This window comes from Aquarana catesbeiana, linkage group LG02 (genome assembly GCF_042186555.1).
Source record: "Aquarana catesbeiana isolate 2022-GZ linkage group LG02, ASM4218655v1, whole genome shotgun sequence".
NCBI classification, from domain to species: domain Eukaryota; kingdom Metazoa; phylum Chordata; class Amphibia; order Anura; family Ranidae; genus Aquarana; species Aquarana catesbeiana.
The window spans coordinates 106,854,868-106,882,314 of NC_133325.1; the positions used below are offsets into that span (position 1 = coordinate 106,854,868).

General features: G+C 43.3%; 1 protein-coding gene across 1 annotated transcript in view; it reads right to left on the reverse strand.

The window, feature by feature from the left end:
* Positions 1 to 27,447, reverse strand: part of KL (klotho) — an 87,848-nt gene that overhangs the window by 16,283 nt on the left and 44,118 nt on the right. Inside the window, exon 2 of the mRNA XM_073613340.1 lies at positions 10,320 to 10,836. Coding sequence (XP_073469441.1) covers positions 10,320 to 10,836 — 517 coding nt within the window. The remainder of the gene's footprint in view (positions 1 to 10,319; positions 10,837 to 27,447) is intronic.

The following is a 27,447-nucleotide window of genomic DNA, read 5'->3' on the forward strand; positions in this document are numbered from 1 at the left end:
CAATGCCTTGAAAAAGTATTTATACCCTTTGAAATTTTCAACATTTTGTCAGGTTACAACCAAAAACGTAAATTTATTTTATTTGGATTTTATGTGATAGCCCAACACAAAGTGGCACATCATTGTGAAGTGAAAGGAAAATGATTAATCATTTTCAAAATTGTTTGCAAATAAATATGTGAAAAGTGTGGTGTGCATTTGTATTCAGCCCCCTTTACTCTGATACCCCTAACTAAAATCTAGTGGAACCAATCGCCTTCAGAAGTCACCTAATTAGTAGAGTCCACCTTTGTGTAATTTAATCTCGGTATAAATATAGCTGTTCTGTGAAGCCCTCAGAGGTTTGTTAGAGAACCTTAGGCAGGCCATACATGGGTCGAATTTCGAAATAATTTTCTTTCGAAAATCTTATCTAAGAATTTTCAGTTCGAATTTCGCACCATTAGTGGGCTGCAGCAACAGCCGATTTTCCATCTAATTTGAGTAATCGGGCATGTTGGAATTTTTTTGAAAAATGAACGATTTTCTAATCAATGATGTGAGAATCGTGCGAGAAATGTAATCGAAAAACAAATGCGCATGTGCAAGAAAAGAAAATTCCCGTAAAGAAAAGAAGATTCCCGGCCACAAAAATTCTTTTCTGTAGCAATATGAGGTGAAATTGAAGGTTTGGTTGGCTGAATTTCATAAATTCAATACCTTTGCCATCTCCCCATCCTTTGTAACCAGATGTCCTTCCTCATTCTTTATGGGGCAAATATGGTCTGTCCTCCCTTTTTTACTGTTTACATACTTAAAGGGATACTATGGGTTCGTTTTTTTATTTTTTTTAAAAACAAACATGTCATACTTACCTCCACTGTGAAGTTCATTTTGCACAGAGTGGCCCCGAAGGTCCTCTTCTGGGGTCCCACTGCGGCTCTCGCAGCTCCTCCCCGCAAGAGCTAACCCCCTCTGGGAAGCTCTCTCCCGAGGGGGTTACCTTGAGGTCGTGCTCCCGTGTGAAACACTTGCCGGCCATAGCCGCCCCACCCTCTGGCGCGCCGCGTCATTGATTTCATTGACAGCAGTGGGAGCCAATGGCTGCGTTGCTATCAATCATCCAATGAAGAGCCGACTAGAGCTCGGTGAAAGCAACGTGGGATCGCGCCCAAGGAGATTCGGGTCTCAGGTAAGTAAAACGGGGGCTCGGGGGGGCTGGTGACTGCAAAGTGTTTTTTCACCTTAATGCATAGGATGCATTAAGGTGAAAAAACATGAAGCTTTACAACCCCTTTAAAGAATTTCTTGGGATTTTTTTTGCTCTCCTCCACTTTGTGCCATTCATGTTCTATCTTAGCCGTCCTTATTGCACCCTTACATTTCTTGTTGCATTCTTTATAAAGTGTGAATGCTGATGATGATCCCTCAACCTTGTATTTTTTGAAGGCCTTCTCCTTTGCTTTTATATTTAGTTATTTTTATTATTTATTTCAGGTACTTATATAGCGCCGTCAATTTACGCAGCGCTTTACATATACATTGTACATTCACATCAGTCCCTACCCTTATGGAGCTATGCATTGTTAAATTGGAGTTAAGCCATCGAGGACTTTTGTTCGCTCTTTTAAATTTATTACCCAATGGGAAGCATTGGCTAATGCCCTTATTTAATATGCTCTTAAAGCAAATCCATCTCTCCTCCGTGTTCTTTGTTCCTAAGATTTTATTCCAATTTATGCCTTCTAGCAAGGTTCGTAGTTTAGGGAAGTTGGCTCTTTTGAAATTCAGTGTCTTTGTATTCCCCTTATGGTTCCTATTTGTGTGATTTATACTGAAGCCAATTGACCTGTGATCGCTGTTACCTAAATTGCCTCGTATTTCTACATCCGTGATCAGGTCTGTATTGTTGGTAATCAGTAGATCCAGTAACGCTTTATTTCTAGTTGGTGCGTCTACCATCTGACCCATAAAATTGTCCTGCAAGACATTTAGGACCTGGCGAGCCTTAGATGAATGCATGGTTCCCTCCGCCCTGTCTATGTCTGGATAATTAAAATCCCCCCATTATGATAACACTTCGCATCCTTGCTGCTAATTAAAATTGTGATAGGAGATCTGTCTCCCCTTCTTCCCTCAGGTTAGGGGGCCTATAGCATACTCCCAGTATTATTTTCCCCTTAGCTTCATCCCTGTGGAACTCTACCCATAAGGATTCCACCTCCTCCCTAGCTCTCCTAGTGATGTCATCTCTCACATTCACTTGTACATTATTCTTGATATATAGGCATACCCCTCCCCCTTTTTTACCCTCTCTATCCTTGCGATAATGGGTATACCCTTGAATGGTTGCCAGCCAATCATGAGAGCTGTTGAACCAGGTCTCTGAAATTCCCACAAAATCCAAATCCTCCTCGTACAACAGTATCTCTAGTTCACCCATCTTGTCCGCCAGGCTCCTGGCATTGGTGAACATGCCACGTAGTTTATACCGGTCGCATATTATCCTCTTATTGGAGATTGCAACTAGGACTTGCTACTATACTTACCTTGGGTTTATGTGCTTTAGTCAACCTACCACTAATGCCCCCAATACTACCCTCTGGAATAGGTTCCGCGCTGACTATCTCTACCTCTGGACCCTCCCCCGTCACCTAGTTTAAAAACCCCTCTAATATTTTGGCCATCTTCATTCCCAGCTGATCTACACCCTCTTCATTTAGGTGCAGTCCATCCCTTCTATAGTACTGGTTATCAGGCGCATCACGTCTTTGTTAAAGATTGCCCTCTCTATCCTTCTAAGAATTGAGTCCCCTAGCACCAGAATCTGTCTTGCCTTTGCCTTCGCTTCCCCCCCACTCTCACTGGAGGAGTTCTTCCCCCGGCAGCTAGGAGAGTCCCTCAGCTCCAGCAGTGCTGGTCCCTGACTGGTTTCACCAATGTCACTCAATGGAGTGTGCTTATTGGGATGCTCCAGCCCTGGATCGGCCTCTCTGGCCCTTCCCCCTCTACCCTTCCTGACTGTCACCCATCTACTCTTTCCTAGTACCTGTACCTCTTTGTCTCCACCCGCCTCTGTGCTGCCCCCTGCCGGCACCTGCCATGTAAGTTCCTGGCTCTCCTTTAGTATGGAGGGACTTCTCAGTGCTGACAGTTGCTTCCCCAGATTCAGAACCTGGGCCTCCAGTGAAACAATGTGCTTACATTTTGCACAGCAGTATTTACCCTCAATCGGATGATCAAGGAACGCATACATGCCGCAAGATGCACAACGAGTCACCTCTCCACATCTACCGGGCATCGTACCTATTAATTTAATGAGGATTGGGGATTATATCCTGTCCAAAATACCTAACAACTAGCTTCCTGACACTAATACTCAACAAGACAATACACAGGTACTCAACAAGACAATACGCAGGTACTCGCAGACCTACGTGCACTCGCAGAGTAACGTGCACTCACAATACACAAGTACACAGTACACAATACACAAGTACTAATGATCCAGACACACTACTCAGACAACATTCAGGTACTCACACTACACAGGCATTATTACACCTGTTATAACCTCCTGTTTTAAACTCTGGTTTTTAACTCACCACTTAGTCCAGTTCCACTTGAACAGAGTTCCAGCAAGCTCAAAGATGAGCAGGCTCAAAATGAGTTCTACAGAAATTGATATAGGCCTCAAGCACCTGTGACCTGTGTCTATGGGACAATGCAAACAATTGTGTAGAGATCTATAATGCAGCAATGTGTCTAGAGCCATTAAAAATTAAAACAATTTGAAAATGTTATGGTTGAGTGTGGTAATTTGCGTCCATACTCATGTATAAACAAGTATAAATGAGAATGTCAACTCAGAAAAGTCCTTCTCTACCCTATGGGTAACCCTATGAGAATGTATTGTATATAATTTGCAAGACTGCCAACTAATGGAAGATGAACAATGTATATGCATATGTACGTTTACGCACCTGTATATGCGTTTGTCAGAGAACTTTACAGAACATAATTTGTGGATTTTACTCAAGATCTTTCTGCCAGTGCAAGCAAGATCCTTCATATAAACATCAGTAAAATATTATGTCTATGTGCAAGAGGCCCAATGCCTATTTTTCGTTATTCTGTTGTTTTCTCTTTGATCCAACTTTCTTGTTTCTGTGGCAACCATGCCCATGTGCAATTCTCCCCATTTACTCATGGTTTTTTTTTTGGTCTGTTGTCCTGAGGACAACAGGAAGAAGGTGGAGAAGGAGGACAGCAGGAAGAGGGGCAGATGACAGAGGAGGAGGAGCTGATGAAGAGAGAGGTGGAAGAGAAAAGAATGGAGAAGGAGAGAGAGAAGAAAAGGAAGAGGACAGACAGAAGAAGCTGTAGCAGTGCACAGAGAAAAGGAGTGAGGAGGATATAAAGGAGGAGGAGGACAGAAAGGTGAAGAGGAAGAGAACAGAAATAAGCAGCTGGAGCAGTGCACAGAGAAGAGGGAGGAGATCAGAAAGGAGGAGGACCCAAAGAAGAAGATGAATGATGGAGAAAAGAAGATCAGGAAGGAAAACAGAAAGAAAATAAGGGAGGAAGTAAAGAAGATGGAAGAGGACAGAGAGAAGAAGCTGGAGTAGCTTGCAGAGAGGAGGGCGAAAGAGGAAAGAAAGAAGAGGGAAGGGGAGAACAGAAAAAAGAGGGCGGTGCAGTGCAGAAAGAAGAAGGAGAAGAAAAACAGAAAGAGGGAGGAGCAATGCAGAAAGGAGATAGAGGAAGAAGACAGAAAGAAGAGAGAGGAGGAGGACAGAAAGAGGGAGGAGGACAGTTATGCTCTGCACACACAATCGGACATTGATCGGACATTCCGACATCAAAATCCATCAGATTTTTTCTGACAGATTTTGGGTCAAACTTGTCTTGCATACACACGGTTGGACAAAGTTGTCGGAAAATCTGATCTTTCTGAACACGGTGACGTAAAACACGTACGTCGGGACTATAAACGGGGCAGTAGCCAATAGCTTTCATCTCTTAATTTATTCTGAGCATGCGTGGCACTTTGTGCGTCAGATTTGTGTACACACGATCGGAATTTAAACAATCAGATTTTGTTGTCGGAAAATTTCATATCCTGCTCTCAAACTTTGTGTGTAGGAAATTCCGACGGAAAAAGTCCCATGGATCCCACACACGATCGGAATTTCCAACAACACAATCTGATCGAACTTTTTTCATTGGAAAATCCGACCGTGTGTACAGGGCATAAGAGGATGGGGGAGGAGGAGAGCAGCAAGAAGGTGGAGGAGGAAGACACCAGGAAAAGGAAGGAGGAGCAGATGACAGAGGAGGAGGAGGAGCTGATGAAGAGAAAAGTGGAGGAGAAAAGGATGGAAGAGGAGGAGGACAGCAGGAAGAAGGAGGAGAAAGAAGACAGCAGGTAGATGGAGGAGGAGCAGATGACAGAGGAGAAGGAGTTGAAGAGAGGGGTGGAGGAGAAAAGGCTGGAGGAGTAGGAGGGCAGTAGGAAGAAGGAGGAGAAAGAAGACAGCAGGTAGATGGAGGAGGAGGACAGAGAGAATAAGAAGGAAGAGGACAGAGAGAAGAGGCTGGAGCAGTGCACAGAAAAGAGAGATGAGGAGGATAGAAAGGAGGAAGACCCAAAGAAGAAGATAAAAGAGGAAGGAAAGAAGATGAGGAAGGAGAACAGAAAGAAAAAGAGGGAGGAGGGGGTAAAGAAGAAGATGGACGAGGACAGAAAGAAGAAGCTGGAGCAGCGTGCAGAGAGGAGGGAGGAAGAGGACAGAAAGAAGATGGATGAGCAGAGCAGAAAAAAGAGGGAAGAGCAGAACAGAAAGAACAGAGTGGAGCAGTGCAAAAAGAAGAAGGATGAGAAAAACAGAAAGTAGAGGGAGGAGCAGTGCAGAAAGTAGAGGGAGGAGGAAGACAGAAAGAAGAGGGAGGAGCAGTGCAAAAAGGAGAGGAAGGAGGAAGACAGAAAGAAGGGGGAGGAGGAGGAGGACAGAAAGAGGGAGGAGGACAGTAAGAGGGAGGAGTGGAGAAAAAGCAGAGGAAGACATGGGGGAGTCATGGGGGAGGGGGGCATTGGAGGATATATTGTCGCTGCTCCCCCCATTTCTTACACCCCCCCATCAGATGCTTCTACCCTCTGCTACATTGAAGGTGTAGTGTTGCCTGATTTAGAGGGAACCTGGCAGGGGGGAACAGCAGTGTCTTACTGAGGGATAAGAAGCAAGGGGGCAGCACCATCTGATCTAGAGGTAGAAAGTGGAAGGAAAGGGGGAAGGAGCAGCAGCATCTTATGAGGTGGGTAGGAAATGGGGGAGGGAGGGCAGCAGAGGATACATTTTTGCTGCTCTCCCCATTCCTTACACCCCAGCAGATTATCCCCCCCCCTTCCCATTCCACACCTCCTGATCAGATGCTACTGCCTCCCAGCTCCTTCGTCTGCATCTGCCAGAGGGAAACAGCAGTGTCTTATTGGGGGTATGGAGCAGGGGGGCAGCACCATCTGATCTGGAGGTGAGCAGTGGGGGAAAGGGCAGGGTCACCTTAACAGCATAATGGGCCCTTGGGCAAACTCATGTACTGGGGCCTCTACCAGGAAGATAGTGACCTGTGCCACATGTAAGCTCCTGTTCATTCATAAACTGAAGCATAGTAAACACATGTTCCCGCTGCTGTCAATCAAATCCAGTGACACAGGAGCCAGGGGGCGGGGCAGAGTCCTGTTGTCTGTGTCAATGGATGCAGCAGCAGGATTTGGGAGCGTGCCCGCACAAGTGCCCCCTCAGAAAGCGGCTCTCCAAGGGGACACTTGAGAATTTGAGGAGCCAAGAACGCCAAAAGGGATCCCAGAAAAGGAGGATCAGGGCCGCTCTGTGCAAAACCCTTGCACAGAGAAGGTAAGTATAATATGTTTGTTATTTAAAAAAAAAAAACCTTTTCAATTACTTTAAGTTAAAAAACCTTTTACCATTACAACCACTTTAGGAACAAAGCAAATTTGTTCCAAGATCATACACAATACAGTTCCATACCTATGAGCGCACAACACAGTTTGTGCAAGCTGGACGTTTATGCCAAGCTAAAAACTTTTTTCTAGCACTGGACAGAGTTACAGCTCCTGTTTGGGGCGAGGGGAAATCTGCAATAGGGACACAGACAGAATGAGAACGTTTACAGGAGTTCGTCAAAGGAGTTCTAGTGTGAAGTCTGACTGGCCGCACTTTTATTGATGTAGAAATTTCACAATGACAATCCACAATGCATAAATGAGGGATATAGCATACAGCTAATGCGTTTCACACCTTTGCTTCTCCTAGAAATGGGAAGAGGTTTGACAGAGACTGCACTGTTGCCCCCCACTGTTTAAAGTCTTCTTTTGACTTTAAATATTTAATTTGGAACAAGCTAGTCAAAAGCAAAATATGTGCTGCAGGTGAGTCTCCCCTATTCCCACCGCCAATGCACATTGATGTCTATTTTTTCTGTCAAATAGCCTTATTTAACTTTTCACTGAAAGGACAAACAGACATTGAGAAATAAATAGAATTAAAAAAGATAAAATGACAGTGTACAAATCCTATTAAATACACATATAAAAAAGGACTAAAACAAAAACAAACTACATTATCCGCTTAAGGACCAGCCACTGTCATTATACTGCGGCAGGTTGGCTCTCCTGGGCGAATTGCCGTAGGTGTATGCCGGCTGCTTTAAGAGCAATAAGGGGCGCGCGCGACGCTGGAGCCGATGCGCGTGGCCGGCGGCCACAATATCCAAACACACAGATCCCTGTCTTGACAGAGGAGGAGAGAGAGTGATCCTAGTTCCTAGTGATCAGGAACAGCGATCTCTCTCCTCCTCCAGTCAGTACACCCGCCCCAGTTAGAAACATCTCCCCAGGGAACACTTAACCCCTTGATCACCCCCCAGTGTTAACCCCTTCCCTGTCAGTGACATTTCCACAGTAATCAGTGGCTATTTTTAGCTCTGATCGCTGTATAAATGTCACTGGTCCCAAAAAAAGTGTCAAAAGTGTCCAATCTGTCCGCCACAATGTTGCAGTCCCGCTAAAAATTGCAGACAGCCGCCATTACTAGTAAAAAATAAAAAAATAATAATAATGCCATAAATCTATCCCCTATATTGTAGACGCTATAACTTTTACGCAAACCAACCAATACGCAAACCAACCAATATACGGTTTTTGCGATTTTTTTTTACCAAAAATATGTAGAAGAATACATAGTGGCCTAAACTGATGAAGACATTTTTATTTTTTTTGGTTATTTATAATAGCAAAAAGTAAAAAAATTGTTTTTTTTTTAAATTGTCGCTCTTTTTTTGTTTAAAACGCAAAAAATAAAAAATGCAGAGGTGATCAAATACCACCAAAAGAAAGCTCTATTTGTGGGAAAAAAGGACATCAATTTTGTTTGGGTACAACGTCGCACGACCATGCAATTGTCAGTTAAATTGACGCAGTGCCGTATTGCAAATAATGGCCTGGTCATTAGGGGGTATGTCCTTAAGTGGTTAAACAAACTATCCTAAATGCACCTAAACACACCACATACCATGCTATAATGCATATATCATGCGATGTGGTATGCTGTATATTTAAAAAAAAAAACAAAAAAAAAACGTCATGTAGGTTTTTTTCATCCATTGTGGTACAACAGCAGGCCATTCATAATGAATGGGCTGCCTTAATGCAACACACAATAATGCATGCTATAATCTGCAGTAACAACCTGCGTTAACATACTGGAATGGAACACTTAAACATGAATGGGCCTTTTCTGCCAAAATAAATCTGCTTATTATTGTGGTGGGGAGACCATCCTAAATTAAAGTTCAGGCTACCATATAACCGACAGCTGACTCTGGGCCATAGGAAGCCTTTGTGTTTGTGACGATGCACTCCTCTAGTAGGGAGCTGGAGTCAGTGTTAATTTTGTCGACTAAAACCAACTAAAACATTTTAGTCGACTAACTTAATACCATTTTAGTCGACTAAAATACGACTAAAACAAATGAGATGACTAAAATACGACTAAAACTAAAATGCCATTTTAGTCAAAAGACTAAAATGGGACTAAAACTAAAATGCCATTTAAGTCAAAAGACTAATGCCACGTAAACACGATCGCCCATTTCGACAACAAAATCCATGTTTTTTTTTCCAACGGATGTTGGCTCAAACTTGTCTTGCATACACACGGTCACACAAATCTTGTTGCAAATTCCGATCGCCAAGAACGAGGTGATGGACAACACGTACGACGAGCCGAGAAAAATTAAGTTCAATAGCCAGTGTGGCTCTTTTGCTTGATTCCAAGCATGTGTGGAACTTTGTGCGTCTCAATTGTGTACACATGATCGGAATTTCCGCCAACGGATTTTGTTGTCGGAAAATTTGAGATCCAGAAATTCCAACGGAAAATGTCTGATGGAGCCTACACACGGTCGGAATTTCCGACAAAAAGCTCCCATCGAACATTTGTTGTCAGAAAAACCGACCGTGTGCACTGGGCATAAAACTAAATTGAAATTTGATGTCAAAATTAACACTGGACTGTAGTGCATGTTCATACCTCAATACCATAAATAATAACATATTAGATTTTTCACTCCAACAGTATATAATGAGTTTGGAAATTGTAGAGAAATGCTTAAATAATGCAATACAATTTAACTCTACCCATTTTTAGATGACTAAAATGAGTTTTAGTCGAATAAATGAATTTTAGTCGACTAAAGTGTCCTGGAGATTTAGTCCACTAAATACGACTAAAACTAAAACAATTGTAGAAGACTAAAATGGGACCAAAACTAAAATGCCATTTAAGTCCTAAGACTAAAACTAAAATGAAATCGAAATTTGCTGCCAAAATTAACACTGGCTGGAGTTTACCTTTAGCAATAAAGTATTAAACTAACATATACAGCACTCAGCCAACAGCAGACAGCATAAACTGTGATTGCATATCTTTCTTTTTATGATCTGTCAGTGCAGTGCATCTCAGAGCCCTCCTCCAGGAATATCTTCAATAAGTATACTCTGTGGCTGAATCCCATAGTACAATTTCCACTGTCTCAGCAACCCATCAACCACCCACAGCATTGCTACATGGAAAGTACGGGAAATAGTAACAGCATACTCTATGTTGGTTAATTGTCAATGTTCATGTTCTTTTTTATTTCTTACTTTAAAAATTGACTAATAGGCATCCAATAAGGCTTAAATAAGTTAAAACTCCAGAAAACCTCTAATAAAATTATCTGTTTAGAAAATATATTTTTATGACTTTATTTAACTTTACCCTTTAACGTTTCCATAACAAACTTCTTGAGATAATACATAAACTTTGCATCCTCTTGCTTTGTGATTTCAGAAAGGAGCCAACCATTCTCCACAATAAATATCGGCGGTTGGTTGTATTCCATATTTATCCAATATAAGAGCCTCCGAAGGTTAAGAGATTCTGCCTGTCGGAACTTAATGTCCACATCCAACAGCTGGAAACTTAAGGCTGGACCAAAGGAAAGGGCGAAGAAATCAGCCGTCCCTTTATTGAACTTCTTCTCCTTCTCTGTGAACTCAGGCAGTAAAGAGGAAAGGTTGCTCTTCATTGACAGAGGATAATCCCCATCGAGAAATATTGGTTTCGCAAACCATCCCAGTACAAAATCTAGGGATTTCCGACATTCGCGGACATTATCCTCTGTTATGTTGTCTTTGTCTGGGTCTATCCAATGAGAAGAAAGTGCGATTGACACCAGACCTTTTTGCGTGGAACGGAATTCTTTGTTGTAGAGATGCCACACACGGGCATGAGCCTGTTATAAAAAGAGATATATTTTGTAATTAGATTCCGCAATTGCTATCTTAGGCGTCAAGTTCCTTATTTATCACAGTCTATTAGTGGTAAAGGAAAAAGGCACCATAAACATGATAGTGGTCATGCACAGCACAGGGTTTAAAGGAAACGCATCTTTAAAGTTGACATGAAAACAATATTGATATAATGGATTTTTTTTTTCTCCCATACTTCATCAACGCACTGGTAAATTTAAAGTGTAACGCCACTTTTGTTGAGAAAAAAACATTCCCCTCTGGGTGTTCTATGTATATTGCAAGGATTTTAACAAATGTTTACAATTATCAAGCAGCTGCCTCAACTGCAGAAAAGTGGCAGGGTCTGCGTCCCTTTAGACATGAATTCTTTTTGGGAGTATCCCACTAAAAATTACATTTTTGTTGCATGGAATGCCAAATATCTGACTTGAATCTTGGTGCAGAATTTTGGGAAAATCAGTAAGCCAATCACACAAGCAGGAAATTACATTTTCAGGGGGTTTCCCGTACACCATCTGTTTAGAGCAGTGGTTCTCAACCTCAGTCCTCAAGTACCCACAACGGGCCATGTTTTGGGAACTTCCCTATATTGATTCAAAGCAGGTGTGCAAAGTAAAGGAAAAATTGAAAACATGGCCCGCTAGGGGTACTTCAGGACTGAGGTTGAGAACCACTGGTGTAGAAAACACCTCCAGGTAGCCATGTTGCTTTTCATTTAACAGAAAATTCCAGCACTGCAGATTGAAAAGGTAAGGTCATTTTTAATAACATTCAATTACAATATGATATGAGTCGCAATTATATACGCTATATTATTTTTATTTCTTTTTCTATTTTTTTCCCCTGAATACCCACATTTATATACACATGTATTTATTTCATAAGAATGCTTTTGCATGCATGAAGGAGTGATTGTGGCAGCATTCTTATCTTACTGTGGATAACAGTAAACAATTATACTCTTGGCTGGAAATGGAAACCTTCCTTTAGTAAACGCAGCTTTATCCTGCCAGGAATGCTTAAATCCCAGTTCCAGTTAATTATTATTATTATTTTTTAAATATACAGACAAGCATTGGTTAAAAAAAAAAAAATGTAGCTTTTGTTCAAATCTTTTCTGGAGCTGGCCCTTTGAAGACTCACTGCTTCGTGGTCCTCTTACAAGTGAATGAAACTATCTGTGGGCCTAGTGAATCACAAACATGCCCCCTCGGACCACATCATTCTATTGCCCCAGGCAATCATAATGTTGGTGTGGCTCTCTGTATTACTAACTACCTCCCACAGCTGGGGTAAGGGGGCAGGAACAGAATTTACTAATTTTAAACAATCCAGTATAAGCATGAACTTTATTGCAAACAGAGAAATGTCAATGTCAATGGATCAGTAGATCCAGAGGTATTAGTAGCTAACTTTATATGCAAATCATAACTCCTCCTATATAAGTGATTGTTTTCCTGCCCATCTCCAAGCTCTGTTGTTAATCTTAAATACTATGTGAAACATACAAAAATGGATTGGCGGCCATACTTGGCCCAGATTGACCTATACCTGTTTATCCATACCCCATCCATATAATGATTGGCCTTCCTTTTTTATGCAATCCCTGTGAGCACCATCTGCACAGTGTTGGGCATTGTACATCTGACAATTTTTTCACTCATTGCACTGGTGTATGGGCATTCTTCCTTGTCATTTGATATTCCAGCTGTGGACATAATGCAGTGGGGCACATTCTTATGGGACAACCACTATTATTTTTGACATAGCTATACATCACCATTGTACCTTGCTTTCCCCTGAAGAAGGAATTTATCTATATTCCGAAACATGTTGGGAATCTTCATGTGAACTCCTACTTTGGTCTGGTCTCCACATATATGAGACAAACCTCGGGTTCCAAACATGAGCTTAGGGTACTGGAGCTCTATTAACTCTATTATTTTCATCACGATTTTATTACACTTAAATAAAATGTATTGATTTTATACATTGTATCTTACTACCTCTGTCACTTACTGCCTTTAAAGTCCCATTGGGTTTTTTTTTTCTTGTTTCACATTTAGCAGTTAGGGATATGGCAGTTAGTCTTCGGACTTTTACACACTGAGCTAAACTTTTTATATCTTAAATACTATGGGTGACTTCACTAAGCAATAGGGAGCTCTAATGGCAGCAGGGTTTATCTCAAATTTCACAGTTAAAATCAAGATTTGCACATTACTTCTGCTGCCTATATAGCTGAATAAACTGATCATTCTGACATGCCATTTTTACTGAAAGTGACACTAAAATCTGTTTAAAAAAATCTATTCAAGAAGGTATTGTCGACTCGAAAGGTACCTTTACCTTAAACTCTCAGCTTCCTCCTTTTTGTTGCTGTTGTGATCTGACTTCCTGTTGGAGAGCGGCTACATCCATTCTCCATGGCCCCATTGGATTTAGGATGGTAGCCACCCTTTCTTGTTGGCTCTTGAGATAGGCTATGGGATTTGTAGTGTGCATAGAGCAGTACACATCACTGCACCTAAAGTGCACTGCCAATTCCAAACAAGCAGAAATGGAGGGAAGAAGGAGTGAAAGCAGAAAAGCACAGTAGGAAATTATTTATTGAATAAAGGATTACAGGGCTATTAAAGTGGTTGTAAAGGCAGAAGGTTTTTTATCTTAATGCACTCTATGTATTAAGATAAAAAAACTTCTATGTGCAGCAGCCCCCCTAATACTTACCTGAGCCCCATCTCGATCCAGCAATGTTGCACGAGCCACTACCAAAAAATATCGCTATCAAAATCTCACCTCCGGAGAAAAAACCTCACTTAAACATTTCCTTGCCAATCCAGATCTTGTCATTAAACAAGCAGACAAGGGGGGTGGGATTGTTATCCAGGACAGAATTACATATGTGACTGAGGCAATGAGGTTGCTCTCTGACACTAAGACCTACAAAAAATTGCCCATTGATCCCCTGCCTTCCTTTCGTGTTGAAGTTGAGACCCTAATTCAAAACGCTGTTATACATCGAGTTATAGATAAAAAAGAGGCAGCTTTCATGTGAAAGGACTTCTATAGCACGCCCTATTTTTATCACTTACCTAAAGTGCATAAAGACTCATTACACCCGCCCGGCAGACCTATTGTGGCTTCAATGAATGTGTCACTAGTTGCTTTTCACTATATATTGATTCCTTTTTGCAACCCTTAGCTCAGAATCTCCAATCATATATACGATATTCAATACATCATATGAAACTCTTGTCCCCCTATACCTGGGCTGAGGGCTATTCTGAGGGCTTTTCTTAGTTATCCCTTGACGTGAACTCTTTGTATACGTCGATCCCACACAATATAGGGCTATTAGCAGTACAACAGTTTTTATCATTGGATCCCTTGCTGAACACCAGACAGGCCTTTTTTATTTTGGATGCCACTTCCTTTTGTTTAACACACAATTATTTTCATTTTGAAAGACAATTCTACCTGCAGACCCATGGTACAGCTATGGGAGCCAATTTTGCACCGTCTTATGCCAAACTGACCATGGGTCTGTGGGAGAATCAATTCATATGGAAAAATAACCCTTTTGCCAAACATGTGGTATTTTTTGGCAGTTATATCGACAACATTGTCATCATCTGGGATGGATCCTCATCTCAAGTTGATGACTTTGTCACTCATTGTAACGCCAATGAGTTGGGTCTTTCTTTTTCAGCTGTCTGGAATAAGGATAGCCTAGCTTTCCTTGATCTTGAGCTTAACCATGAAGAAGATAACATCTTTGCTCGCAATTACACTAAACCCACTGCGGGTTATTCTTACCTTCATTTCGATAGTTGTGATCATCCCCAGTGGGTGAATAACATATCCAAAGGACAGTTCTGCAGACTTAGGCAGAACTGTACCAGAGATTGTGATTACATCTCTCAGAGTTCACATCTCAAAGAAAAGTTAATTGAAAAGGGTTACCCATCCAAACTGATAGAACAGGCATATAATAATTTCCTTCCCAAGGTTGTTAAACCTCTCGAGGAACCAGTTGTACGCTTTATTACAGGGTTCCATGGGCAATACAAAAAAATGCAACATATCCTTACTAAGCATTGGAACATTCTAAAACAGGATCCTCACCTGAGTACTACTTTATGTGGAAGGCCTAAGGTCACCTACAGGAGGGCTCCCACTTTGAAAAATAAAATAGCGTACAGCAAGTTAAAATGTATCAAGAAAATGATCCTTTATGTCTAAACCTTCTCAAAGGGATGTATAGATGCAATAAGGCTTTATACAAGACCTGCAATTTTGTCAGTCATGGACAAAAGAGCTTTACCCATAAAGATAAGATTTATCATCTCGACAATTTCCACAACTGTTCTAGCGATTATGTAGTCTACTGCCTCACATGCCCCTGTAAGATGTTATATGTTGGTCGCACCATTCATCACTAAGACAGCGGTTTGGCAAACACCGCTGGTTTGTGGAGGTGGGTTGTGATGAACAAAGTGTGCCACGTCACTTTTTAGAGCACCATGGCCACAGAGGGCCTCCGGGTGTGGGTTATTGAATCAATACGCAGGAGTCTGTCTGAAGCAGAATGTTGTTCAAGATTATGTGAACGCGAAACGTTCTGGATATTTATTTTGGACACTCTTGCACCTAATGGGCTCAACGAGGAGCTTGAGGTAAATACTATCTTATAACCTCCTGTTGCCTGTCTTTCTATGAGCCGACAGCTGAACCTACCATTAGTACAGATGATCTTCTTTTCCTCCACTGTATTGTTTTAGGTCTCTTCTGATATATAGCTCCACGACAGCCAGCTAATATGTTATCTGGCTGCTATTAACCAATTAACTTTTATGTAGTTTTTATGTGATTGTCTGTGTGTGAATGTATGTGCATTGTATGTATGTATATGAGTGCTTTTGCATGCATGTGCGTATATATGTATGTACATATATGTCATATATTACTATCACCATAATCCCCTTTTGAAATCATTGACTAATCTATTTTTATTAATTTAAGTATTTTTTTATATGTATGCGTGTATGAATATGCATATACATGCACGTGTATGTATATGCTGCTTCATATATATAATTCAGTTATCAGATTTTAAATGTTCTGATATGTTTTAACATTTTATATAATGCTTGTGAGTTTGGGATATCTTTTATGTAACTTTTATCCAATTTCTGTATATACCATGTATATTTTTATATTGCCAGTGTTATTAACACACAATTGCCTTTTTTTGTTTAGTGTCGATTTGCGGTCATCTTGTGCGATTTCTATTAATTTGTTTTTGGTCTGCGCGTGTGTGTGTTTTTGGATGCAGGTTCCCACTCAATTGTAGTTGTGCGCCTATGTTTGAGCACACAGCCGTGCAGACAATCCATTAACATATTTATTTGCCATGTATTATGTTTATGTTTTCTGGCACCTTTGTATTGATTTATTGATTTAATTTCTCAGTCTCCATTAGTTATGCAGCATAATCATTTATTTATTGATTGATTTAATTTCTCTGTCCTCATTAGTGTTACACAGCATAATCATTAATATGCAGTCAGCTGTTTTCCATTTGCATATGGAGCATTTAAATGTCGTCTCTTCCTCTCCCCTCTTTACACTTGAGAAAGGAGCGCGCATGCGCCTTACACACTTTGCGCATGCTCTGAAACGCGTTGTGTTCCCCCTGCTAGTGCTGACGTCACACTCTGTTTCCACAAGCTGTTCGTTACTCTCCTCTAAAGGACACAGCTGGCCTTCTCCCCGGCTCCTTGTGGCTCTCGCAGCCTGGACTTGTAGTCTTCTGGAAACATGACTCTGACACCGGCCACATCCCCTTGATAATGCCTATTCGAGTATCCTTGTACTTATTGACATGTAAGTGTCTACTATTTCTATTATATTACCGATTAAAGCACTTTACTCAGAGACGCTTTTTTATTTTTGCTCTTTCCATGTTGATTTCGAGTTGACTTCACTCCAGAGAAGAGCAGCCCTTTGTGACAGTGAATATATCCTCCTGATTCATCCCTTCAGTTTTAACATTCAGCACTATTCACCTTTGAATGAATGCTTCCTATTTCATTTAATAATTGTGGACTTTTCTTCTTTTATTTTTGCTTTCCCATCATCATTTTTTATTTTAATTATTTCTGTTAATATATTGCTTCCTAATGATATTGGTCATGAGATATTACATCAGTGTTCCGAGCTCCAGCATTTGTGTTTTTTTGCACGAGAGTCTTGGCTGCCCGAGACTCTCCCTCCTCATTGGCTGAGACAGCAGTGGCCATCATTGGCTCCTGCTCCTGCCAATCAAAGTCTGAATGCCAATTAGAAGAGAAGGGGGCGGGGCGGGGGCTGGGCCATGGCCCTGTGTCTGAATGGACACATGGAGCTATTACTCGGCTCAGGTGCCCCCACACAGTGGAGTCAGGAGGGGGGCTGACCGGGGCTATTGCCCCAAGTGGGCCCCCAAAAAGCCTTGGGTCTCATATTGCCTGTTCAAAATTAATAGCCCTGAGTCCCAAGGGCTGGGGTTGGCCGGGAACTCGGAGCTACATACCTCAGCAGTGTAGACATCTATTCAGCACATCCAGTGATTGGTGTGCAAGCCAGGGGCGTACGGCCGCAATGAGAGTGAGAGTGAATGGAGCTGTCAAATCGAAGCACTAATGTTGGGGATGGGCGGGGCTGATATGTAGGGCTTCGCCCATTTTTAAAAAGCCTGTGCATAGACAAACAGCTGGTGTGTATACATTGCTGGCCGGGGAGCAAGCTGGCAGGGGGCGGGGGCACGACCAATTGTAACTACTGTATGTGCACCCACAGCGTGTATAATACCACGTACACACGACCGGACTTTCTGGCAGACTAGGTCCGACGGTCTTCCCGACGGACTTTCGGCGGACTTCCGACGGACTTCTCAAAGGAACAGACTTGCCCACACACGACCGGACTTTCCGGCAGACTAGGTCCGATGGTTTTCCCTGATGGACTTTCAGCTGAGTTACGGCGGACTTCTGAACGAATGGACTTGCCCACACACAGACTAAAGTCCGTTCATTTTGAACGTGATGAGGTATGATGGGACGAGAAAAGGAAGTTAATCTCGCCGATTTTATCGAGGAGATAGACACCTTGCGAGCCTTGTCACGGGAGCCAGCATGGAGCATACCAGGCCCTTAGGTCTGGTATGGATTGTAAGGGGAACCCCCTACGCTGAAAAAACGGTGTGGGGGGTCCCCCCGGAATGCATACCAGACCCTTATCCGAGCACGCAGCCCGGCTGGTCAGGAAAGGTGGTGGAGACAAGCGAGCGCCCCCCCCCCCCGGAAGCGTACCAGGCCGCATGCCCTCAACATGGGGGGGTGGGTGCTTTGGGGAAGGGGGGCGCCCTGCGGCCCCCCACCCTAAAGCACCTTGTCCCCATGTTGATAAGGACAAGGGCCCCTTCCCGACAACCCTTGCCGTTGGTTGTCGGGGTCTGCGGGTGGGGGGCTTTTCGGAGTCCGGGAGCACCTTTTAATAAAGGGGCCCCAAGATACCCCCACCCTATGTGAATGAGTATGGGGTACCCCTACCCATTCACCTGGGGAAAAAAAGTGTCAATAAAAAACACACTAGACAGGTTTTTAAAGTAATTTATTAGGCAGCTCCGGGGGTCTTCTTCCAACTTCGGGGGTCTTCTTCCAACTTCTCCGCTCTCTCCGGCCTTTTCTCCCGATCTCCGGCCTCTTCTGCCGGTGTCCAGGTTGTTCTCCCACTCTCTAGTTCTTCTGCCGGGCTCCTCCGCTATCTTCTGCTCTTTTGCTGCTCTCTTGCTAGCGTTGGCCCGTTCTTCTCCATTGTCTTGTTCCCTCTTCTCTTCTACCGATGTAGACACGACACTCTCTCCCATTGTAATGCTGTGTGCAAGGTGCGCAACGACTTATATAGGCATGGGGCGTGGTCACCCGGCGATGTCACCCGGTGACCCCGCCCCTTATGACATCACAGTCCCGGGGCAGGCATATTTTATCAGAATGCTTAAGTTTTACATAATCATTCCCTGCCTTATTGACACCAACCTCTGCCCTACTGACATCGTCCACTGCTGTACTGTCATCATCCACTGACCTACTGACACCATTCACTGATCTACTGACACCATCCACTGCCCTGCCGATACCATCTTCTCCCCTACTGACCCCTTCTGCTGCTCTAATGACACCGTCCACTGCTACACTGATACCGTGCACTGCCCTACTGACAACAACCTCTCCCCTACTGACACTGTCCACACACTGTACACTGATCTACTAAGTGACACTGTAAACTTATAAGATAGGCAAAGTTCATATTTTTACAGTGACATTTGGTTTAGTAGCCTGAATATATTTTATCAGAATGCTTAAGTTTTACATAACCATGCCCCTTTAAGGCCTTCCACTTTTTAACTCAATTTGGTAGGTTACGCACGCCACACTGCTGCTCTCCTTGGGGCACCCAAAGGTGTCCCAGGTCTTTTACAATCCTATAGTGTATACTACAAAAAATAAAAATTGGTGTGTTTCGCTAAAGTGTTCGAGATTGGCTTGAAGAAAGGGTGACAACCCTAGCCGCCACACCAAAAAAAAAGCAGCAGCGCTTAATGTGGAGATTTCAAGCCTCACCCCCACAGCGGATTGGGAGGGGCACTGCTGGGAAGGAAAAAGAGCACACAGAAGCAGGACTTAATAAAGACCAGCTTCTTGGCTCACTTCTTCTTTCCTGGCGGCGGCCATCCTAATCTGAACAAGATAGTTACCACCGCTCTAGGTGACTGGGTTCAAGCTTCCCGTCCTCCGCTGTGTGGATGATTGTGAGAGCCCCAGGTGCCGGCAATTGCTATTCCAATGGTATGTGTGTGATGGAAAAATCTGGACAGCCGCACTCCGGATTGGAAAAGTGAAAAATAAAATCCTCTTTATTGAAAAAGTAATAACATGATTAAAATCCGTACATGGCTTTGTTGGGATAATGCAGCATAACCGCTAACGCGTTTCACGCTCCCATAGAGCGCTTACTCATAGCTGGTTTGTACAAAAGTGATCACAACTTATATACACATAATTTGTCTACCACATGACTACATATTGATTATCTGATTCCAAACAGCTGGTTATTAGTCTGTGTGGGATTTTTTTTTTGGCATAGATGTGATTGGATGTGCATCCTATAGTGGAATCACTAATGAAGACATGAATATATAAATGAAATGTGTTCATGTTGACAAATGTCAACATATATGAATGATAAAAAATTATTTTCAAGGTTTTCGAAAAAACATATTTGTTGTTTTCCAAAATCACAAGAATGAGATGAGTGCTGGAATTTGACGTTCAAACGTATAGATTATCATATCATTGAAGACAATTCATCGAGAGATGTGATTGCTTCAAAGAAAGACGTTCAGCAACGTTAATGTTGTGGTTTGATTGAACTCCCATGTGTTTTGAGTTTACACATATCCCCAGTAATCGATCCATTTCATTGGGCCACACATTCCCCCACTCATATGAGCAAATGACTAGTGATATGCATATATGCTTTCATTAAAAAAGAAACAATTTATTACATCTTTCGCATTTACTGTCACTTGAATCTCGTCTCTAATTAGACATTATTGTTTGATGGCAGCTGTAGGTAGACCACAACACCAACTTTGCACAAATGTTTGTACAAATGTTTTTTACCATATGTGTATATGGTTTATTACTTTCTTTGCAAAGTTCTCGTGTGTTTTGAGTTGATTTAAGAGCTGTGGTCTTCAAAGGGGTAGATCAGTTGTTTATTTCACATAATAATTGGTTGAGTGAGATTGTAACTTATCCATTGATATAAACACATATATTGGATGAACCTGTCATATGGTCACTGCCAATACTATACTATGTATAAAAGAATAGTGTTTTTTTCAAAATTGTTGCTTTTTTTTGTTATAGCGCAAAAACTACCAAAAGAAAGCTCTATTTGTGGGGAAAAAAAGACATACATTTTGCTTGGGTACAGCATCGCACGACCACGCAATTGTTAGTTAAAGCGATGCAGGGTCGTATTGCAAAAAATGGCCTGGTCAGAAAGGGGGCAAATCCTTCCGTGGCTGAAGTGGTTAATCCAGCGCTGGGTAAAGCTCCCTGGAGCTAATCTTCACGCCCCCTTCTGATGTTGGAAGGGGGCACTGTAGGATCAAATTTACCTTTGGGCTGAAGCCCCTGTTTCTTTTCCCACCTAGCAACAACCCTGCCCCCCATAGCAAGCTGCTTGCTGTGGTGACACTCAACAGGAGGGAGGGGCCAGGAGCACCGAAGAGAGACCCAAGTAGAGGAGTTTCCAGGCTGCTCTGTGCAAAACCACTGCAACAGAGCAGGTAAGTATAACATTAGGGTTGTCCCAATACCACTTTTTTAGGACCGAGTACAAGTACCGATACTTTTTTTCAAGTACTCGCCGATACCGATTACCGATACTTTTTTTTTTTAATGTCCTGTGACAGTGTTTTTTTTTTTTGTTTTTTTTTTTGGGGGGGGGGGGGGGTGAACGGTGTCTGTGTGTGTTTTTTTTTTATTTACAATTTTTATTTTTTACAATAATATTTTTTTTATTCTTTATTGCAATATATGTTTTTTTTTTTTTTTTTTAATCAGCCCTGTTGGGGGGCTTTGGTGAGATATCAGGGGTCTTAACAGACCTCTGATATCTCCCCCTTGAGACAGAGAAAGAGACAGAGGATAGAGATTCCCCAGTCCCTTTCTCAGCAGCCTCAGCTGCACTGAAAATGAATGGAGAGAAGACAGCGGCTCCTCTCCATTCATAAACTGACACATCGTAATCACAGGAGATTACAATGTTTCAGTTATGTGTATAGATAGAGTCAGCTGACTCTGTCCATTCACAAAGGAAGGAGGAGGAGGACAGCAGAACGGAGGGGACAGCGGAGAGGCACAGCAGAACGGAGGGGACAGAGAAGGAGAGGGGGACATCAGAACAGCTGAACGGAGGGGACAGAGAAGGAGAGGGGGACAGCGGAACAGCTGAACGGAGGGGACAGCGGAGAGGCACAGCAGAACGGAGGGGACAGAGAAGGAGAGGGGGACAGCGGAACTGCTGAACGGAGGGGACAGCGGAGAGGCACAGCAGAACGGAGGGGACAGAGAAGGAGAGGGGGACAGTGGAACGGAGGGGACAGAGAAGGAGAGGGGGACAGCGGAACTGCTGAACGGAGGGGATAGCGGAGAGGCACAGCAGAACGGAGGGGACAGAGAAGGAGAGGGGAACGGTGGAACGGAGGGGGACAGAGGAATGGAGGGGGCATGGAGGAGGATGCAGTGACAGTCAGCGGTGATCGCGTGTGGGGGAGTTACAAGCACCGATCACCGCTGTATGTCACTAAAGCAGCTGAAAGCCGCGGGGGGAGAAGGTTGTAACTCCCCCACGTGCCGATCACCGCTGATTTCCAAGTATCGAGGGAAGCATCGGGAGCATTTGCCCGAGTAGAAGTACTTGGACAAATGCTCGGTATCGGTGCCGATACCGATACTAGTATCGGTATCGGGACAACCCTATATAACATATTTGTTATTTTTAACTAAAAAACTAAGACTTTACAATCCTTTTAAGTAGGTGATGTGCATGGATTATTTTTGGAGAATAAGGATATCCTTTAGCCCTCGTTCACATTCAATGCGGTTTTGAAATCGCGCAACATCACTTGAAATTGTACAATCAGTGCAACTTCAGGTGCCGCTTGGCTTACATCTGTGCGACTTCATGCAGTCGCACCTGAAATTACTAAAAGTAGTGCAGGAAGTACTTTTTCAAATCGGCGCAGCGCTGCAAAGTTGCAGTCGCACCAATTTGAACCGTTCCATTGCTGAAAATAGGGTCCATTTGGACCTGTCAAATCGCATGACAAGTCACACCGGTGTGAATGGGGGCTTAATGTTATTTGAAGATAAACTCAGCTTTTGCATCCTATCATCATATGCCCAATTTCAATTGCCTGTGTTTGTAGCATTATAAGCTTAATGTAAATTGGTTTTGGTTTCAGATGTGGCATCAATTTTAATCCTGAGATGGGAAAGGGTGGGGGTTCTGAGGTAGTATCAAATGGTATGGTATTAACATGATAATTAAAACAAGTTTCCAAAGACTGTACTCCAAGAACACTAAAACAAATGTTTACAAAAATACTCAATTTGTGTTGCGCAACTGGATGCCTAAATCTTGATGTACAGTATATCTTACAAAAGGAAATTTCAGTAGAGCTCAGTATAACATTAACCTGCTAAATGGAAGTGAGTCCAGAACACATTTTGATTTAGTTTTCTACAAGGTTGCTGTCCAAAGTGCATCATGTACAACATGTCTTTGACACAAAGCCAAATGTGTTTTTATCTGTTACAAACCGCATGGCATTATGTCTTCAAACTTTTGTAATTGTCCAGACGGTGTCAGAAACATTGAAGAAAAAGTTGAGGCATTTTTACAGTGATGAAAACAAAACGAAAAGTACAGCACATTTTCGTCGACTGAGGAAAACTGACCAAAACACAAATCAGTTTTCGTTAACAAACCAAAACAGGACAAAAATGTGAGGCAGGGATGTTTTCTCTCGTGAACTAACTTCCGTTTTTTTACAGAGCTCTGCCTGCTTTCGCAACCTGCTCCCAGCAAGCAAGCTCATTCGACTGTGTGCACCATGACGACTGCCAGAGACCAGAGAGAGCAGCACTGGGCATTAGTCCTGACTCATGAGATGACCACTAGGCACCCAGAGCAGAGAGCAGAGCAGACTATGAGTTTGTAGTACATTACAATTACATAGTTGCCAACATATGTAAAATGTATAGGGACGCTTTTTTGGCTGTAGGCAGGGTCTTATTATAATTAGGGGCGGGGCATGCGTTTGTGGGCGTGACATAGCACAAAAGAAAAATGCAACGCGCCACGTGGTTTACGTGGAATAGTGGGTATGGCTTATATGGGCGTGGTTCAAATGGGGGTGTGGTTAGAGTCTGAAATGAATGAGAGATGGAGAAAAGAAAGGGGAAAAGAGGGAGGGAGAGAGAAAGAAGGAAAAAAGGAAAGAAGGAGGGAAAGAGAGAGAGGGAAGGAAAGAGGGATGGAGGGACAGCAGGCCCAGATCCTACACCAAAATGGGAATGTGTGTTCCAGAGTTTAGCAAATCAGCAGATAAAGATACTCCAAACACCTTTGTGTTAGCGCTTCAATCATCCCAGCACCATGGTTGTTGTGGTGTCAGGATAATTGAAGCGCATTATTACTATTATTACATTGTAATATAAAATGAAATCATTCAACTCACCAAAATCCAGAATCAGTGGGAACCCTGAGCGTGTCACCTGCCATGTCGCCTGCCACCAGATGCCATCAGGTGCCCCCAGCAGAGTCCGTCCTTGCATCAGGTGCCCCCAGCAGAGTCTGTCCTTACATCAGGTGTCCCCAGTGGAGTGCCTCTTACATCAGGTGTCCCCAGCGGGGTGCCTCTTAAATTAGTGCCCCCACGGAGTGCCTCTTACATCAGTGCCCCCAGCGGAGTGCCTCTTAAATCAGTGCCCCCAGCGGAGTGCCTCTTAAATCAGTGCCCCCAGCGGAGTGCCTCTTAAATCAGTGCCCCCAGTGGAGTGTTGGCTGCAGATGGAGTGTTGGCTGCAGTCTAGCTACATCTCCTCTCGTTCCTTGTTTTCAGTGGAGAGGGGAGGGGCCGATCCGTGCAGCTAACCCTGGCTCGAGAATTGTGAAGAGAGAAGCCGATTCATTGGCTGCACGGATAGGAGATGTAGATGAACACAAGGAAAAAGCTCTCGCAGCAGCGCCGGCGGCCATTTTGTTGGAGCCAGGAGCCAGAACTGCTGCAGAGCCAAACATTCCCATTTTTCCACGGACAAAGGGCAAAATCCTGAATCGGGACAGCCTCCGATCGGGACGAGGGTCCCAAAATCGGGATTGTTCCGAGAAAATCGGGACTGTTGGCAACTATGCTTTGTATGCAGAGTTTGAGAAGTGGCATCGCTTGTCAAATTTGCCCTTTTGAGGTCAATGCGACCTGAGAGGCAAGCCAGCTGCTTGGTATTTCAATACAAAATCCCCTTGGGATTAAAAAAAAAACATTTAGAAAGTGGCAGGATCATTTTCCGAATGTCTGCTCTATCTTTCTGTGACACAGCTGGCAAAAAAAAAAAACTGGCATGATTTTAACTAATTCTCTTCTCTGTCCAAAAAAAAAGAGCTTTTGATAAGCCTTAAGCTCCTTTCACATGGGGTGGACTCTGTTTTGATCAGCAGGGGATCTGTGAGCTGATTCCCTGCTGGACAGAGCAGAGAGGGGGATGACAGGTCCGTGTCCACTCAGCTTATGCAGAATGGACACAGACACTGTCTGCTTTGCTCTATGGGCAGCCTGGTGTAGAAGACTCTGCTGTCCATTGATGCCTGACTGTTCTCTGAGCTCATTTTAGCGAACTGGATCGGACTGGAGGTAGGCAGCTGTAAACGGATATGAGTGAAGGGGTGACTAGACCGTCCAATTAGGTTTGTCTGAAAAATTGACAGGCAGACCTGTTCGGAACGGTTGTGTGAAAGGGGCATCTACAATCATAATTTCAAAACCCACACCCCTTTATTCCATTAATATCTGCCAACTGCCAACAAAAAGTTTAAATCACACTGCCAATGGGAGTGTCTATGAATTGAGGGGCAGGAGTTGGGGTTGGGCCCTCACACTCGTGAAAGTTCCAGGTGGGTTTAAAGGAGAAGTACAGGCAAAGCTTGTTTGGCTGTACTTTTCCAGTGGATCACAGGCGTGCAGTTCATTTTGCACTTCTGTGATCTGCTTTCAGCCAACAGCGGGCTGAAGCCCGCTGTCGGCTGATGTCAGACACAGTGGCGGCCGCTCATGCAGGGCGCAGGGGCGCCAACCCCCTAACCCACGTGTCCGACTCCTAATCTACATGCAGGGCGTCAGATGTATGGATTCCAATGTTTTTTTTTATTTTTAGAGGGACTGGTGGGCGACGGGCCAGCGATGCGGCATTCAAAGGAGCGGCGGGGGGTTGGTTGGTTGGTTGGTCGGACTGATGCTGCATCCACCTAGGTAATTATGATTTTTTTTTTTAAAACAACCCATCCCATACTTCTCTTTTAAGGAGAGGAATTATATTCAGTAGTAACTCAAACAGGAAGTAGCAAGCTGGGCAGTGGCACAATGTCTGCTAAACTACATATTCTAAAACGTACCTCTTATGCCCTGTACACACGATCGCACATTTCGACCATCAGATTTTTTCCGACGGATGTTGGCTCAAACTTGTCTTGCATACACACGGTCACACAAAGTTGGTCGGAAATTCCGAACGTCGAGAACGCGGTGACGTACAACACATACGACGAGCCGAGAAAAATGAAGTTCCATAGCCAGTGCTGCTCTTCTGCTTGATTCTGAGCATGCGTGGCACTTTGTGGGTCTACACGCGATCGGAATTTACGCAAACGGATTTTGTTGTCGGAAAATTTTAGAGCCAGCTCCCAAACTTTGTGTGTCGGAAATTCCAATGGAAAAAGTCCGATGGAGCCCACACACGGTCGGAATTTCCGACAACAAGCTCCGATCACACATTTTCTGTCGGAAAGTCCGACCGTGTGTACAGGGCATTACAGTACGTTGCCTTTTTTCTTCAGTGGAGATTTCCCAACATATACATGCCCATAAGGTGATCTTGGCACATGATGAAAGGTATCTTGTTTATAAAACATTGTAACCAGACTCAACTTGTTTATTGATTGTGTTCATGGAAAATAATAAAAATTGAATTAATCGCATTAGCATACTTATGGTGGAATGTGGTAAAACTCTTGCATTATTGCACTGTGCAAGGCTGCCTTTTCAGATTAACTAGCTAAGTAAATGATCAAATCAGCCAAGCACAAGTGTTGTTATTTAAAATTACAAAAAGAGAACAAAATGAGGCTTTCACAACTGTTTAAAGCTTTAAAGTCAATTTTGGCCGTCCTAAGGAAATTCAACTATTTACATATCCACTATAAAAGTGGTCGGCAACCTGCAGTCTGGCCCGTCGGTGCCTGTGATCAATACATGGGCAACTAGCCCACGGACTTTTCGCCGCTGTCCTCTTCATTGGACAGCGGCGAGTGGCCAGTATCACAGGGCTGGATGGGGGCGGGAACCGTTGGAGTTAACTTTTTACATTAAACAGCAGATGATTGGTTGCCGGGCAATCCTAGAAACCAATCACCAGCCTGTTAATGTGAAAAGTTAACTTCAGCAGTTCTCGCTCCCATCCAGACCTGTGATGCCAATCTTTGCTCTGCTGTACACCTGTGTAAAGTAGGAGAGCTCTACCTACACAGTGTGTATTTGTGTGTGTGTGTGTGTGGGGTGGGGTTCAGGGGGGAAGAGGACACTATAGTGGAAGGGGGGGGGGGTGCAAGGGACAGAGGACACTGCTTTGGGGGGCACAGGAAACTTGCTATGGGGGAGGGGGGCAGAGGACACTACGTGAGTGATGTGAAGGGGGACA